Genomic DNA, 13,514 nt, shown 5'->3' on the forward strand with positions numbered 1-13,514 from the left:
CACTGCATTTATGCTAGGTATTACTGCACAATCTAAAAGGTTTATTAAAATGGGAAACATAAGTGTTACTTGCTTCCCATAGATAACAAACACTATTCTCTATTAGAAGAGCTCTGGGTGGTAAATTACTCCGCTGGAAACTCAGCATGCGACTTCCCTGACATAACTCATCTCTGCAGAGATGCCTTGACCCTCACAGGGAAAACTAAAGTGAATACTCACCCTCAGTGCTTAAAAGTTAAGCATCCAGGTAGCACCCCACTATTCAGCAAGTTATTCATATGTTCAACATAAGCAAGTATACATTAAGAGCTACACAGCTTGAAGTGGGCTCAGCTCCACTGTACCACAAGCTAAATTCTCCGCTCTGAGGTTTCTCCAGGAACACTTCGCCCTGTGATGAGACCACATTTTCAGACTATAACCCAAGTAGCCTTCAACGTAGTGTGTTGTTTACCATACCAAACTCAGAGAAGGCATACCTGAGCATGGTTTTCATGGATTTACTCAAAGTTGAATTTGGTATTCCATATTCATTTTATTGACTGGGGGGGGAGGGGGGAAGAATTTACTGCCTTTAAAAATAGAAGGGTTTAAATTTTGGTGCAGTTATCCTTCTACACCTATATTTAACATTCTAATATATTTTTTTCCTCACAAACTGCAGTTTTTAATCAACCATCTTACCGACAGTGCAAAAAAGCAGAGCAGCTCATGTCACAGCCAGCATCAGCTTCTTCACTGCTGTTACTTTAAAAGCAGATACATGTATGGTCTCCATGACACTTGAAATTGAATGCACACAAGTTACAGCTCAAAATTTAAAGCTTCAGAAAATATTTACATTTATGTAAAAGGTATAACAGAAGTTTGTTTCCTCACCACCATATTTATCTATGCCACTTGCGCATCAGATTGTGCAATTGCTCTCTTACCAAACAAGATTTGTAAATGATCACTTACATGGACCTCATTTTAAAGCTATCTCACAGTAAAAAGATCATCATATACATACATTTACAACCCACTTCTATTTTTCTGCAAGATGACAAACTGAAAGAGAAGACAAACTTGTTTGCCTTTGTAAATAAACTTAGTGACAAAACGAAAAAATAAGCCTTTGTATCCTAACAGTTGAACGCCTCAGACAAAACCTCCACTCTCCTGCAATTACAGGTGTTTGTTTGCTTAACCAAAAAACAGACTTGCATTGGAGACATGTCAGTTAATGAGAAGTGAATGCTCTACTGACTTTTGATCATAGGAGAGAAATTAGCATTGCAGTTATTACTGCTTTAAGTTTAATCATTGGCAAAAACAGCAGAACTAATTTTGGCTGAGCAAAGCAATGTTCAGAAAGCTTTGTTAAAGGTGATTTTCAAAGTCCAATAAATGAACCTGCAATACAAGGATGCCAGTGACAATATACACCCAAAAGATCTAGTACATTCACTGCTTGAAATGCACATGATGAATTTTTGTATTTATTCCAAGAACATGCCAACTATATCTGTACTGACTTTTTAAATCTGTTATAACACTAAGAAGTGATAAGGAAAGTTACCTCTGTGACTAATGAGCACCGTTCTTAAAAAAAAATCAGTAGCAACTGTTTAATACAATGGTAAAACACAAAATTGACTATGAAACTACTGATTTTCTAGTAACTTTGTGCATACAAAGAGAAGACCTCCAGTCCCATGTTCCTGCCTTCCACTGACCAGGCTGGAAGACAAACCTGGATGAGGCTGAGCTGATTAGCTGTGCAGCTACGATTACAAAAGCAAAGCAGAGAGCAGGTCTGACTAGGACATTGCTCCAGCACTAAAGGAGTTTTGACCCTGCTCTCACAGTTGCTTATACATTCTTCGTTAAGGGTTCATTGATTAAGTGCACACAAAAAATTATTCTGGGAGTTGAAAATGAGCCAGCTTTGGTTTTGTGCTTTTCTTTGGGCTCCTAAACCTTATTTCCTCACCTGGTGCCAAGATTTGGCAGCATGCAAGATACTCTGCCTTATTCAAGAGCGATCAAATACTCTACAGCCTTCTGAAAAACTATTTCTGATCATACCCTCCCAACCGAGGAGTTGGTCCTTCAGCAATCACTAATATTGGTTACTGCTACCATATCAAAATGATGACATTTTACTCAAACTGTAGTTTTTTTGAGGAGTTTTTTTTTTTTTTTTTTCCCTGTTCTGCATTTTTATCACCAGTGTTCTGGACCAGCTACTGTTGTGGTTATCTTGTTTGATTTTCTTTTCCTCCCATCTCTTTTGTCACTCTCACTTCCAACTGTTTTGAAAAACTATGTATGCTTACTAAAATCTTTAAAATTTTGAATTTTCAATTGGAACCAAAAGAAGGCAATATCAAACATGGTTTTAAAACAGAAGGGGAATGACTAAGTCTGGAAACCACCTCTAAGCTTCCATCTCAAAATGTTCCTCATTAACATGCACATGTGTAAGTTTGAGTGAATTTGCACAAGCTTATTTTGTCCCTCAGACTCTGAAGACCGATTATATTAACAGGGAGGGAGGAATGCCTCTAAAACTGATGAACAGATTTGTTAAGGCTGAAATCGGATTGTCCCTTCACTTGCAGATATATTCCAAAATATTACTCTACACACAATGCACAGATCCTCACAGCAATTACTGATAACATTCCTTTAGAGCTAGTACATAGACCTAAAATGACACACCAAGAAAGGCCAGCCGGCTTAAAGCACGTCAGTACTAAATCAAAGGCAAATTTGTTACTCAATCCCATTTTTGCCCTAAGCAGTAAGTGATAGAGTGCATCTTCAACGCTGATTTAATTTACAATTAGAGTTTTCCTAAACACAATGGCTACACCCTATCTCACAAACCTCATTTCTAACCTTAACGTGTGACAATATGAAAACTGCTGACAAATAATTGACTGCTTTATAATAAATAATACTAAGAATTTTTAAATGCCTCATAAATCCATATTAAATCTACGTTATTGATTTCAGAAAAGTTCATTTCATTTCCACAGCAATATTCCATGATCTGAACACTTAAAAAAAATCACTTTTCTCAGTTTTAACTGTCATTGAAATATCCTTCATTTCAAAGATATCAAGAAATTATCACTATTCATTTTCAATACAAAGCCTCTTACATTTCAGCTGTCATTTTCAAAAAGTCATACTGAAAATAGTGTTTCTAAGCAGAGTTCAGTTGCAGCGTAATAAGTAATAATTTCATCAATTAGCAGTATTCAGCATCCACTGAGAGTTCTCTCACTATTATTTTATTCACAGAGTCCTTTGTGGAAGTAGCATACTAAAGAGATCCATTTATCCTTCAAGGTTTTTCATAAATGTGTCATACATCTTAGAAAACAATTGGTTATTATTCTCGTTCAATCTAAATAACTATAATAACTTCCAGGTGTAAAACCTCTTTTTATACTTCCAATCTTCTTTACTCACATTATGGATCTACATTTTTAATAACCTATTCTAACACTTCTACCCACTTTTACACACGCATTCTGGAGTTTTGCATGAATGCTAGACATGCCTGGAAGGGAGGGTAGCTGGCTTATTGTTAAGAGCAGAATAGAACTGGGTTTCACATAATGCCCTTCAGAATCAAGGCAAAAACAAGCATTTTATAATAAGCTAGATACTAGCATAGATGCTAACGGTGCAAAGGCTGCAAAGGAAAATGCTGCAATTGTTAAATTCCCCAATAGCTTGCTTGCAGTCCTGTGAATTAGAGTCTATTTTATTTCTCCTTCCCTCTAGATCCCTCCACCTATTTATCAGACCAATTCTTCTCACCCACAAGGACATGTCTTGGCTTCTGTCCTTTCACCTCAAGGCTGCAAAATGCTCCCTTCAGAGCACAACATCATCACTCCTTAATCAGCTCACAGAGATGTGACTGAGCAGCATGAAGGCCCCTCTCATAGCTGGAAAAGAGCCCTGTGCAGAGCACACAGCACAACCAAACACCCCTGTCCTTGAAAGAGCAGCCCAGGTTTCTGAGGCTGGTTTCAGGTTTCACATCAGCCTGCTGCTTCCTCTCCAGGTCGGTCAGGCGTTGGAGTGACTGAGGAAACACCGACCAGGAGAGTTCATTTCAACAAAAGACTCAATTTAAGTAAGGCTTGAGAGCACACCTAACAAAATCACAAGACAGAACCAAGGAAAAGCGCACAGTAATATATTAATACATTAGGTACGACAACCTATCTATCCAAAAATGGTGGAGTCCAATCTCCATAATAAATACAAAGCAAATGACACTGCTCATATGACTAATACTTGAAAGAAGAACACCATTAAGAAGAAGAGATTAACTAAAATAAAACTATCAAAGCAGCTTTCAGTTTTTACACCTCATTTCCACATTTTCAAAGTGGTGTGCACAAGTATATCTTTTAAAAACTGCATACACTAGCAAGATGTGCGTCAATCAGACAGCTTGGCTGCCTGGACAGTTCTCTCTTTAATTATGTATATAATTGTTTTTTTAACCTGAAATGAAAGTGGTGGAATGCACCATGATAGCCTTTAACTGATGACTACCATCCCATCTAAATGGAAATATTTAGATTCAACATCCAGATATTTTTTTAATTAGCTTTCAGATGAAGTCACAGTCAAGCATGTCTGCCTTCTACCATTCACAGTGCTGGTGTCAAGTTGAACTGGAAAGGCCAACCATTTCAATGAACTAAAAGAAACGCAATTTTAAGGTCAAGTCACTTGTAACACTTCAGGCAGCAAATGTCACACTGGAAGTAAAATTGAACCTTGACTTGAGCAGAGATGAAAGGCTTGGTATTTCAAGGACTTCATTGTGTTTATCACCTTAAATTTACAAATAAAACACTGTCATCACATATATTAATATTTATCATGTTAATAAAGCTTTCTCAAGCTATATGTGTAAATACTGGAAACATTTTTAAAAAACAAAACACTTTCATAAGCAGGCTTAACCTAATTTCAAACCATGAAATTTCTGCAAGACTTAAAGATACTCAAAATTCCACATTGACTTAGTCAGGCATTTCTGGCTGTGGTAAGAGACCAGATGTTTCACAAAACAGTCAAAGTATTATGACAGAGGGCAGAAGTGAAATTGCCCAGCCTGGTCCACAGCATGAAAAAATGCATGGTTTGCTCTGTTTGTTCTGAAACTACACATCACATGCCTGGAAGTGCTCCTCCCCGTTCCCCAGCCCGAGCCGTGCTACCCAAGCACTTCCCACTTACGGTTTCCAACTCTACAGCTATAAGACAGGGTGAGCGTCCAGCACCCTCACTGCACCAGGGATACGGTAACACCTGAGGGAGTTAAAGCTCCTCCTGCCTTTGACAAACACCTATCACTGTTTAATACGGACCCTTCATTTACCCTAAACCCTTCACAAACACACCTATTGGCTTGATACAGACAAGCTATTCATTCAGATGATGGCATTTCCATGGGAATAAACCCCCACTATGTTGTAAATCAGTCTTGGATGGTTAGTCAGGGATTTCTATGTATCAGAACTACATCACAAAGACTCTTGTATTCCTCCTTCTTGCAAGGAAAACACAGTTGATCCCTACGGTGTAAATCTGGGCTGAGAACAACCTAACTGCCTAATAGCTTATCATTAGGATAACACCAAGAAAAAAAAAAATCCTATACATATCATGACCTAAACAGTCACAAAACATACTTGCTTTGGCATTTCAGCCTCAGAGTCTATTCTGTTTTTTGGTGGTGGTGGCATTTTTTCCCAATATTTAAAAGAAAATTGCCCACTTGAATCATATGTTCTTTGTTATCTGCAACAGCAAAAATGATGTGGGCATTTCCTATAGCTGTACCAGTCCATGAGCAGAAAAAAGGGAATTTAAAGTAAAGCTTAAGACCCAGTGTGAACCACCTGGACAATTTTAATGCAAAATATTTTTCTTATTTCCTAAAAAACATTATTATAAGAAAACCAGACAGTTTATTTCTTCCACTTACTCTTTTCACTTCTTTCTTCCCCAGTCCCAAACTGACCTGGATATATCTGACGTTTATTTATTTACATTTTTAATTATGGCATCACATTTGAGCTGCATACAGACCAAGACAACAAAACGCCCACCAAGATCTGCACAGCCGATCTCTGTTGTCATTTTCCAAACTGATGCTCTCCATGCATAAGGACGCCAGAGATTTACGCCGTGCTGATCTGCAAGAAGAATTCTGCCCTTCGTATACCAATGATAGCAAGTGAAAATTAAAGGAATTTGAATAACATGCCCACACAAATGCCACTCTCTGAGCCTCTGATAAGACATTTACAGCCAAAGGTTTCCTAATCCCAAATGTTTGATTTCCTTGCCAAATCACATACTTGCTGAAGTCTCATATAAAGGCACAAATCCTGCTCTTCACAAAGGCAACGGCACAGGGCAGGGAGCAGTGTGTGTAACACTGTACTGATGAAATAAAAAAGGAATAGAAATCATATGCTAATAAGAGGAGGGAGGTTGCCAGGCAACCAGGGAGGGAGAGAAAGCAGGTTTTGATGTGAACTCTGTTCTGCCAAAGGGCTAGCAAAGCCAGAACACACGGGGCACAACCAACCCGGCTTGTCTGCAGTCACCAGCAATTCCAGCTTTTCTCAACATTTTAAGTAGAAGCCTGTCCTCAAATTGGTGCCAGCTATGTTTGTGCTTCACGTGTCATTTTATTGACATGGACAAAGTGGCATAGGATAGGATGGACAGTAGATTGACATGTACATTGGAAACAAAGCAGCACCTGCCTTTGACTAACACCAATTACACCAGGCACATGTACCAACTTGCAGGACAAAGGCAGCTGTGCACCCTTGGTCCAAGCAAATCCCATTCCGCCAGGCACAGCCACACCTCTGAACTTCACCAAAAACTACACAAGTTCTGCCCTGCTGTGAAAACTGTACTCTTCAAATGCCTCTCCAAAGAGCACCCCGCACCACGGCATTCCTGGCATGTGACAGGCAAAATCTTGCCCCACACATCTCAGAGCCCCGCACCAACATGTAGTTCTTCTACCTTAAACGACGCAACAGCTGGGCATGGTTAAAATAAACACTAGAAAGAATAACATTCAAGTCCAGTCTACAACCAAGTCATCATGAAGTCCGTTCACCTAACAAAAGGGAAAATTAATTTCAGTTTCTTTTTGTTTTCAGAACCGATCACTGCAGCGACAACTGTCACAAGTCTTGTAATAGCTGGTGTTTCCCATGAATCTCAGCCATGAGAAAGGGTGAGAGCAGCAGGTCTTTTTTTCAAGGAGTATCTTATGATCTTCATACAAACAGTAAATTAAAAAAAAAAACATGGGAAAGGAAAGTTTATTTCATGAGTAACATTGAAATTCAAAGGCCAAAGAAAAATGAAAAGCACAAGAGTTGTTTTTTTTTTTTTTCTTTTAATATCATTACTTTGGAGGGCGACTGAATTTCAGTGCTAAAATTTAGCAGACTCTGCAGTGGAGACAAGACTTTACACAACCCTTTGAACATCAACAGGATTTGAACATACAACATGAAAAGACAAATCTCATACAGAAGACTTTCCATCCTACTTACCAGACCAAGTTTTAACCTCGAGAGCAGATCTTGTTCATTTCTCCAAGACTGACATTGTAACCATGGTCTACAATCTCCTATGAGTACATAGTAATCATGCTGTAATTACTGTTCTACTCAGCTAAGAGGTTACTACAACAAAACCACTAAAATGATAGAAGAGCACTTTTGTTTGATCAATTTCTCTGAAGTGAAATGGGAAGTTTTGTTTCCTCACTGAACGCTCATCAAATGACCCTAAGCAGACAGAGCTATCAGGCTGGGACTGCCATCTGATCATCATACCCAGCTACAAAGCATTTACTTAAAAAAAATAATTCTGCACATTAAAACTTCATTATAGAACTTCAAACAAATAGTGGGTATCTAACACAAAGAGAGACTGTAACAGTTGAAGCTTTTTAAATAAAAGTTTGGCCTAGATGAAAGAAAGCTAGCTTCAGCTATTTATTCACAGAACCTTTTCCTGACAGTTTTCAGAGCCATGTTGACTAGTAGGATTCCCTATCTTACAGAAGGTTTCCTTTTTTTTTTTTTTTTTTAAAAGCACTATATTTTTCTGTCCTTGCCCTACCTCCCAGGACACCAGGCTTAGCTCTCAGCTGTACCTTCGCACCTTTGCTACATGCAGCCTTTTCACTCAGTTCATTTGTACTGGGAGAAAAATAAACCTGACAAGAGAAACTTGCCTAACTTGCTCTCATAGCCCATGCTTTCCAGCACTCACTAAGGTAAATATCCCAGAGAAAGAACCTTCACTGCTGTCAAATCTGCTACGTTTACAACCTACAGTAGCCACGTTGCTTAAATAAAGTCTTCTTCCCCAGTGTACCAGAGCTGAGGCGTGCTGCCCTCAGCGATAGGCCCGAACAGGCCACAGCCTCGTTCCACCTTCATCAGCAGCCTTCACCTTGCTGCTGACCAAACTAAAACCTACATGAATATGCCTGCAGCGCACTCAGGAACTCCTGAAGCTGCCTGTGTCCTTCCTAAAGTCAGCACCCACCAGGCATGGTCTGGCCCTGAAGAAACCATCCGTTTCACGCCAAAGCTGATGTATTTTCTACAGCTTTTGTCCATAATGAGCAACAACAACTCATTTGTACCTACAGACTACACCACCACAGAGAAGGTGGTGGTCATTAAAGCAAGAATTACAGCAAATGTCAGCTCAAACATAAAACCAAATAAAGCTACATGGATGAATTCTATAACAACTTTTCAAACAAAAAGTGCTAAATTTCCTGTTGGTGTTCTAGGTTTGTGATGACAGTGTGGCAAAGTTATTTCTACTCTGGTGAAAAGCAGCCCTCTCCAAGGGAGGCTGGCAGTCCTCCTTACTCTTTCTGTCTGTGCAGCAGTTGACAAAGATGTAGGAAGGTATCCAGCAACCAACCATCACCAGATGAGAGGACCAAAGGGACCACAGAGACACTGAAGCCTGCCAGCCATGCAAGCAGAGCAGGTGGTTATTACCCAGGGGGATATTGCTATGCACTCTGCTCTAAAATGTCTGGGACTGATCTCAAAATGCTAGTTATTTTGACGGTTCTGGACTTTGATGGGAATGCAGTCAGGAGAACATACACAGTTGTGTCATCTTGCGTGAACTCAAGAAACCAAATTAAGATTCAAATGAATTAAGATTCTATTCAACATTTCACAGTTTAGCGATTCTTTAATTCTTGAGTACTTGATCTGACACTTTAATTCTTTAAAAAACCCTAAAGTTTCCAGGAGAAATAATTATGAATGGTTTACATACATTCATATTAAAGAAATTGATTAATAAAAAAAAGGAAGGATTTCTTTCCCAGAGTATTCTTGAAAGAGGTATATGTATGAGGTTGGTAAATAATATCTGGAGTATTTAAATACCGACAAAAAAAATAAAGTGTTTGGGTTTTGTGAGTTTGTCTGTTCACTGTTTGTGTTTTAACTAACATTTCCTGGAAAAAACCTTATATTTAATCTCAAAAGCTCCTAGTTCCCCTCAATGCAGAAGTAGACTTTTAGAACAATAGCATCTGTGTGATTTTTTTCATCTCCTTTAGTAAGACAGTGCTATGGCTAAGCCAACCATGGCAGATGAGATTCCTTGGGGACAACTTCCTGGATATTTTTTTTTTTTTAAACTTGAGAACTGGCTGTGATTTTAGCAGATCCTAGCACAGATTCTTGGCTCCCTTTTAACCAATGACATCAGTTTTTCATATGGCATTAGCTATCTAAATGAATTATAAAGCAGAATCAGCACTCCAAAGGTCACATTTAATCTTTTAATTATATGAACTATGTTGTGTGAGAGGCCAACCATTGAGATAAATATTCTTAGAAATCTGGTTGTTGAGCAGGGAAGTGCATCTATGCGAGCCCTAGGAGCATAACTTGAATGTTTTGGTCACTTTCTTGGCTGCAGTATAAAAACTGAACAGAGGATTTTATGAAAATTATTTCTCTACAGTGAGATAGGCTTAGCTAATATGCACTTTCCCTACTTCAAATATAAAAATAAAATACATTTCAATGGAAAATACACTACATTCTTTTTTTCCCCAAAAGAAGTCAAATGGGGGAGGGTGGGGGGAGCTGCAATTAGACTATCAGTAATTATTGATATATTCATCTGGGAGACAAATCATAGTGACTAAATTTAGTCAAACAGATGGGGAAATGACAATATATTTCGTTAGAAGCAGCCTGCCTTTATTTTCTTGCTAATTTCAATGAGCATTGCAAACAAAAGTGACACAGGAAGATACTGAGGAAAGTTTGCATTTGCAACCTGAGAACAATGTAAACACTAATCTGTTTCAAAATCCACCTTCCCTATCACGTAGTGCTGCTGCTACTACCAACACGTGGCCCCACAACACCACATTGTTCTTCGGATGAGTCATACTTACCTACAAATGCAAAACAACACTCCCAGAAATAGCGTGTTAAAAAAATAAATAAATGAGCAAAGTACTCAAAAGCCTTTACTGTTGAAATCAAACTTTTGTAATAAAAAATGAACTTCAACACTTAAAGAAAAATCCCAGGTCTGCCACCCTGAAAACCCTGAGCCGATAAAACAGACAGTACCCATTCCCTGACACAGTGCCTCCCTAATTTCCAGGAGGACTTGGACAAGTTTGTTCTTCCCGTTCGTTCCACGGTTCAGTTTTGTCAGTGTCTGTAAGACCATTTCCGGCCATTAGTCACGGTTTGAGGAGCAGCTCGGTTAGGACAGGAAGCGGGCACACGAACTGCTGACAGGAGTCAGTCCACTGCTGCGTGTGCCGGTCCCTCCGTGAGCTGCGGCTGCTCCCCCAGACCTGGAGCTTCAACCTGCACGGCATGCCACGGCAACAAGTTGTGTCGGGCTGGAGAGAAACCTCGAGATGAGTCGGTGCACTGCCACTTGGTCCTCCTGGGCTCCCCAAAGCCGCTGAAACTTAGAGCCGGGCAGGGCCGGGCCGAAGCCGCCCCGTGTCACCGCCGGCCGTGGCAGCGGCACAGCGCAGGTGACAGCGGTCACTGCTGAGCCTGGCCAAAAGCCCCAGGGCCGGGGGCGCTAACAGCCGCTGGCAGCGAGGGCGCTGCCGAGGGGCGAAGCCGAGGCCGCCCCCCGCGCCCAGCTGGGGCCCCCCGAAGCCTCCTCAGCATCCCCCGAGCTGCTCCGCCCCGCTGGGACCCTGCCCGGGCGGCGGGGCTGGGGCTGACCCCGTCCCGGGGACACGGGGCTCGGCCGAGCTGGAGGGGAGGGATGGGGAGGGGAAGGGAGGCCCGGGGGCGGCGAGGAGGAGGGGAGACACCGCCCCCACACGCCCCTCTCCGGGGCGACGCCTGGGAGCCTCTCGCAGCCCCAAGCGGCTCCCGGAGGGGACACCGCCCCCGGACAAGGGCCAAGGCTGCCCGGTGCCGGGGCTGCCCTCGGGGCACGGCGGCGTGGAGCCCCCGGCCGCCGCAGCCAAAACTTTGCCGGGCACCGCCGCCGGGCTGAGCCCCCTCCCCGCCAGCCGCACGTCCCGGCGGGACGAGTGGGTACCTCAATGTCCACCGGGTCCCGGCTCAGCACCCGAGCCATGGTGTCCGCACCGCCACCGCCTTCCCCCGGCTCCCCGCAGTCCCGGAGTGGAGCGGAGCGCGGGAGGAGGCGGAGCCGCCAGCCCGGCCTGCAACGCCCAAGTGGGCGGGCGCCCCCCGCCGGGACCGGGCCGGGGCCACCCGGGGGGGGTCACGGAGCGGCCTGAGGGGAACCCGCCGCGGGCCCGTAGCCCCGGCCCGGCCCGGCCCTGCCCTGCCGCCACGCACCAGGGCTCGGCCCCCAGGCACAGCCCTGCCGCCCTCGGAAGCGAAGCGGAGACGCCGCTAGTCTCCTGCCAGTAGTTTCTCCCCAGGGCCTCCTCCTTGAGGAGGCTTGAAAACGCCGCGAGCCAGCGCCACGGCCAGCAGCACCGCTCAGGGACTCAGTTCCTCAAGGCGACCCGGGTGCGGAGACAGGGCGCTTTTTGGCATGGGGCACAAACCTGCCCCCTCGGTGGTGGTGCTGACCCAGGTTGTCCCCGAAGCTCCTCAGGGGAACCTCAACCTTCCCTCAGCCCCCCTGCTTCCCTGCCAGAGGGAGCGCCCCAAAGGGCGGCAGCCAGGTGCTGCGCTCTCTGAAGTCTCCTCTCTCTCAGAGAATGATTGTTTAACACCACAAAGACAATATTTACCATATCTTTGAAACAAACATTCCCACTGCAACATATATACAAAGAAGTCTGTCTTTGCTACCTTAAGACAGCAAAAGCAAGTGTTCTCCCTTTGGGAAAACAAAAACACTCAGCAGATCACAGCATCAGTTTCTAGACAGCACTTTCAGGTAGCCCTACCTATGATCCCCAAAAGTACTTTAGAGCTTTTCTCTCCATTTCACAAGAATACAGGAGTTTCAATTACAACCAGTCTTTGATTTTCTTATTTGCAGGTCAAGCAATTTCTTGAATTCTCTCTCCCCCTTCTCCAAAGAGAATTACGGATCTGGCCCTCAGCGTGCTTTATTACAATACTCATTTTATCCGGTTAGCTCTCAAACCTACCCTTCTTTATTACAGTATGAAAAGGATTTTTTTAAAGAGTTTTCCATTCTTATTTGCTTTATAAAAAAAGACTGAAAAAGTGTAAGTAGCTTTGACACTCATGTCCCTTTGGGTGCAACAGAAGACAGCTTTGCTTTTCCTCTTTCTTTCAGGTCTCGAGAGAATGCCTTTCTCAGAAGAGCGTGGATTTTCTTTTTCCTAATTATATTTTTTTCTTTCTATCTCCATAAATGAGCACTTTTGAGATGCCCAGTGGAGACTGTTTACCTTGTAAGATGTGGAGAAGTAAGGTTGTGGTCTTTTGTGTCTCAAGTGAGAGCTCTTTCCTCAAGTCTCTTCCAGCACTATCATGTAACAATTCCTGCTGATTACAATCACCCATGCAAAGTAGTTAAACTGTTGGCAAGAAAATCAGAAGCAGCGTCCCCTGCATTGCTGAGCACTTATTTGTAACATTTCATTAATATCAACTTTGCTGAGTGGCTCAGTGATCTCTGGTACTAGCTAGCTTCCTCAGTGTGTTTGCTCCTGACCTACAGCAGTATATGGGCAGCTATACAAGTGTATTAGGCCCATGAGCCATTTTCATGAGGAATATTTTCAGATATAGGAAATACACCACTTTGTGTCCAACTGTCTACAGCTCACGTTTGCATACATTTGTTCTAAATACACAGCTATATTAGAAGAGACTAGCAGCAGCCACTGGACTCTAGTTATCCTATGCCCTGCCAGGTTTTCAGCTGTTATGAATAACACCCTTTTGAGAAGCCTCCACTTCTTTGGGAAGATATCACAGCCATTTTCTCTTTAGCTCTGCAGGTTA

At 42.5% G+C, this 13,514-nt stretch overlaps 1 protein-coding gene across 5 annotated transcripts in view; it reads right to left on the reverse strand.

The window, feature by feature from the left end:
• DPYD (dihydropyrimidine dehydrogenase) overlaps window positions 1–11,784 on the reverse strand; it is a 340,158-nt gene extending 328,374 nt beyond the window's left edge. For 3 of the 5 annotated variants that reach the window (XR_007708585.1, XM_050712121.1, XM_050712122.1), the window contains exon 1: window positions 11,653–11,746. Coding sequence is in view for 3 of the 5 variants with exons in the window: in XM_050712121.1 (XP_050568078.1) it covers window positions 11,653–11,691 (39 nt within the window). In the remaining 2 variants the exon portion in view is untranslated. Of the gene's footprint in view, window positions 1–10,706; window positions 10,762–11,652 lie in introns of those variants that run through there. The other 2 variants (XM_035538265.2, XM_050712120.1) reach the window with 2 other exon arrangements.
• Between the last annotated feature and the right edge of the window lie 1,730 nt (window positions 11,785–13,514).

Source organism: Cygnus atratus, chromosome 8, assembly GCF_013377495.2.
Source record: "Cygnus atratus isolate AKBS03 ecotype Queensland, Australia chromosome 8, CAtr_DNAZoo_HiC_assembly, whole genome shotgun sequence".
In the NCBI taxonomy this organism is placed as follows: Eukaryota; Metazoa; Chordata; class Aves; order Anseriformes; family Anatidae; genus Cygnus; species Cygnus atratus.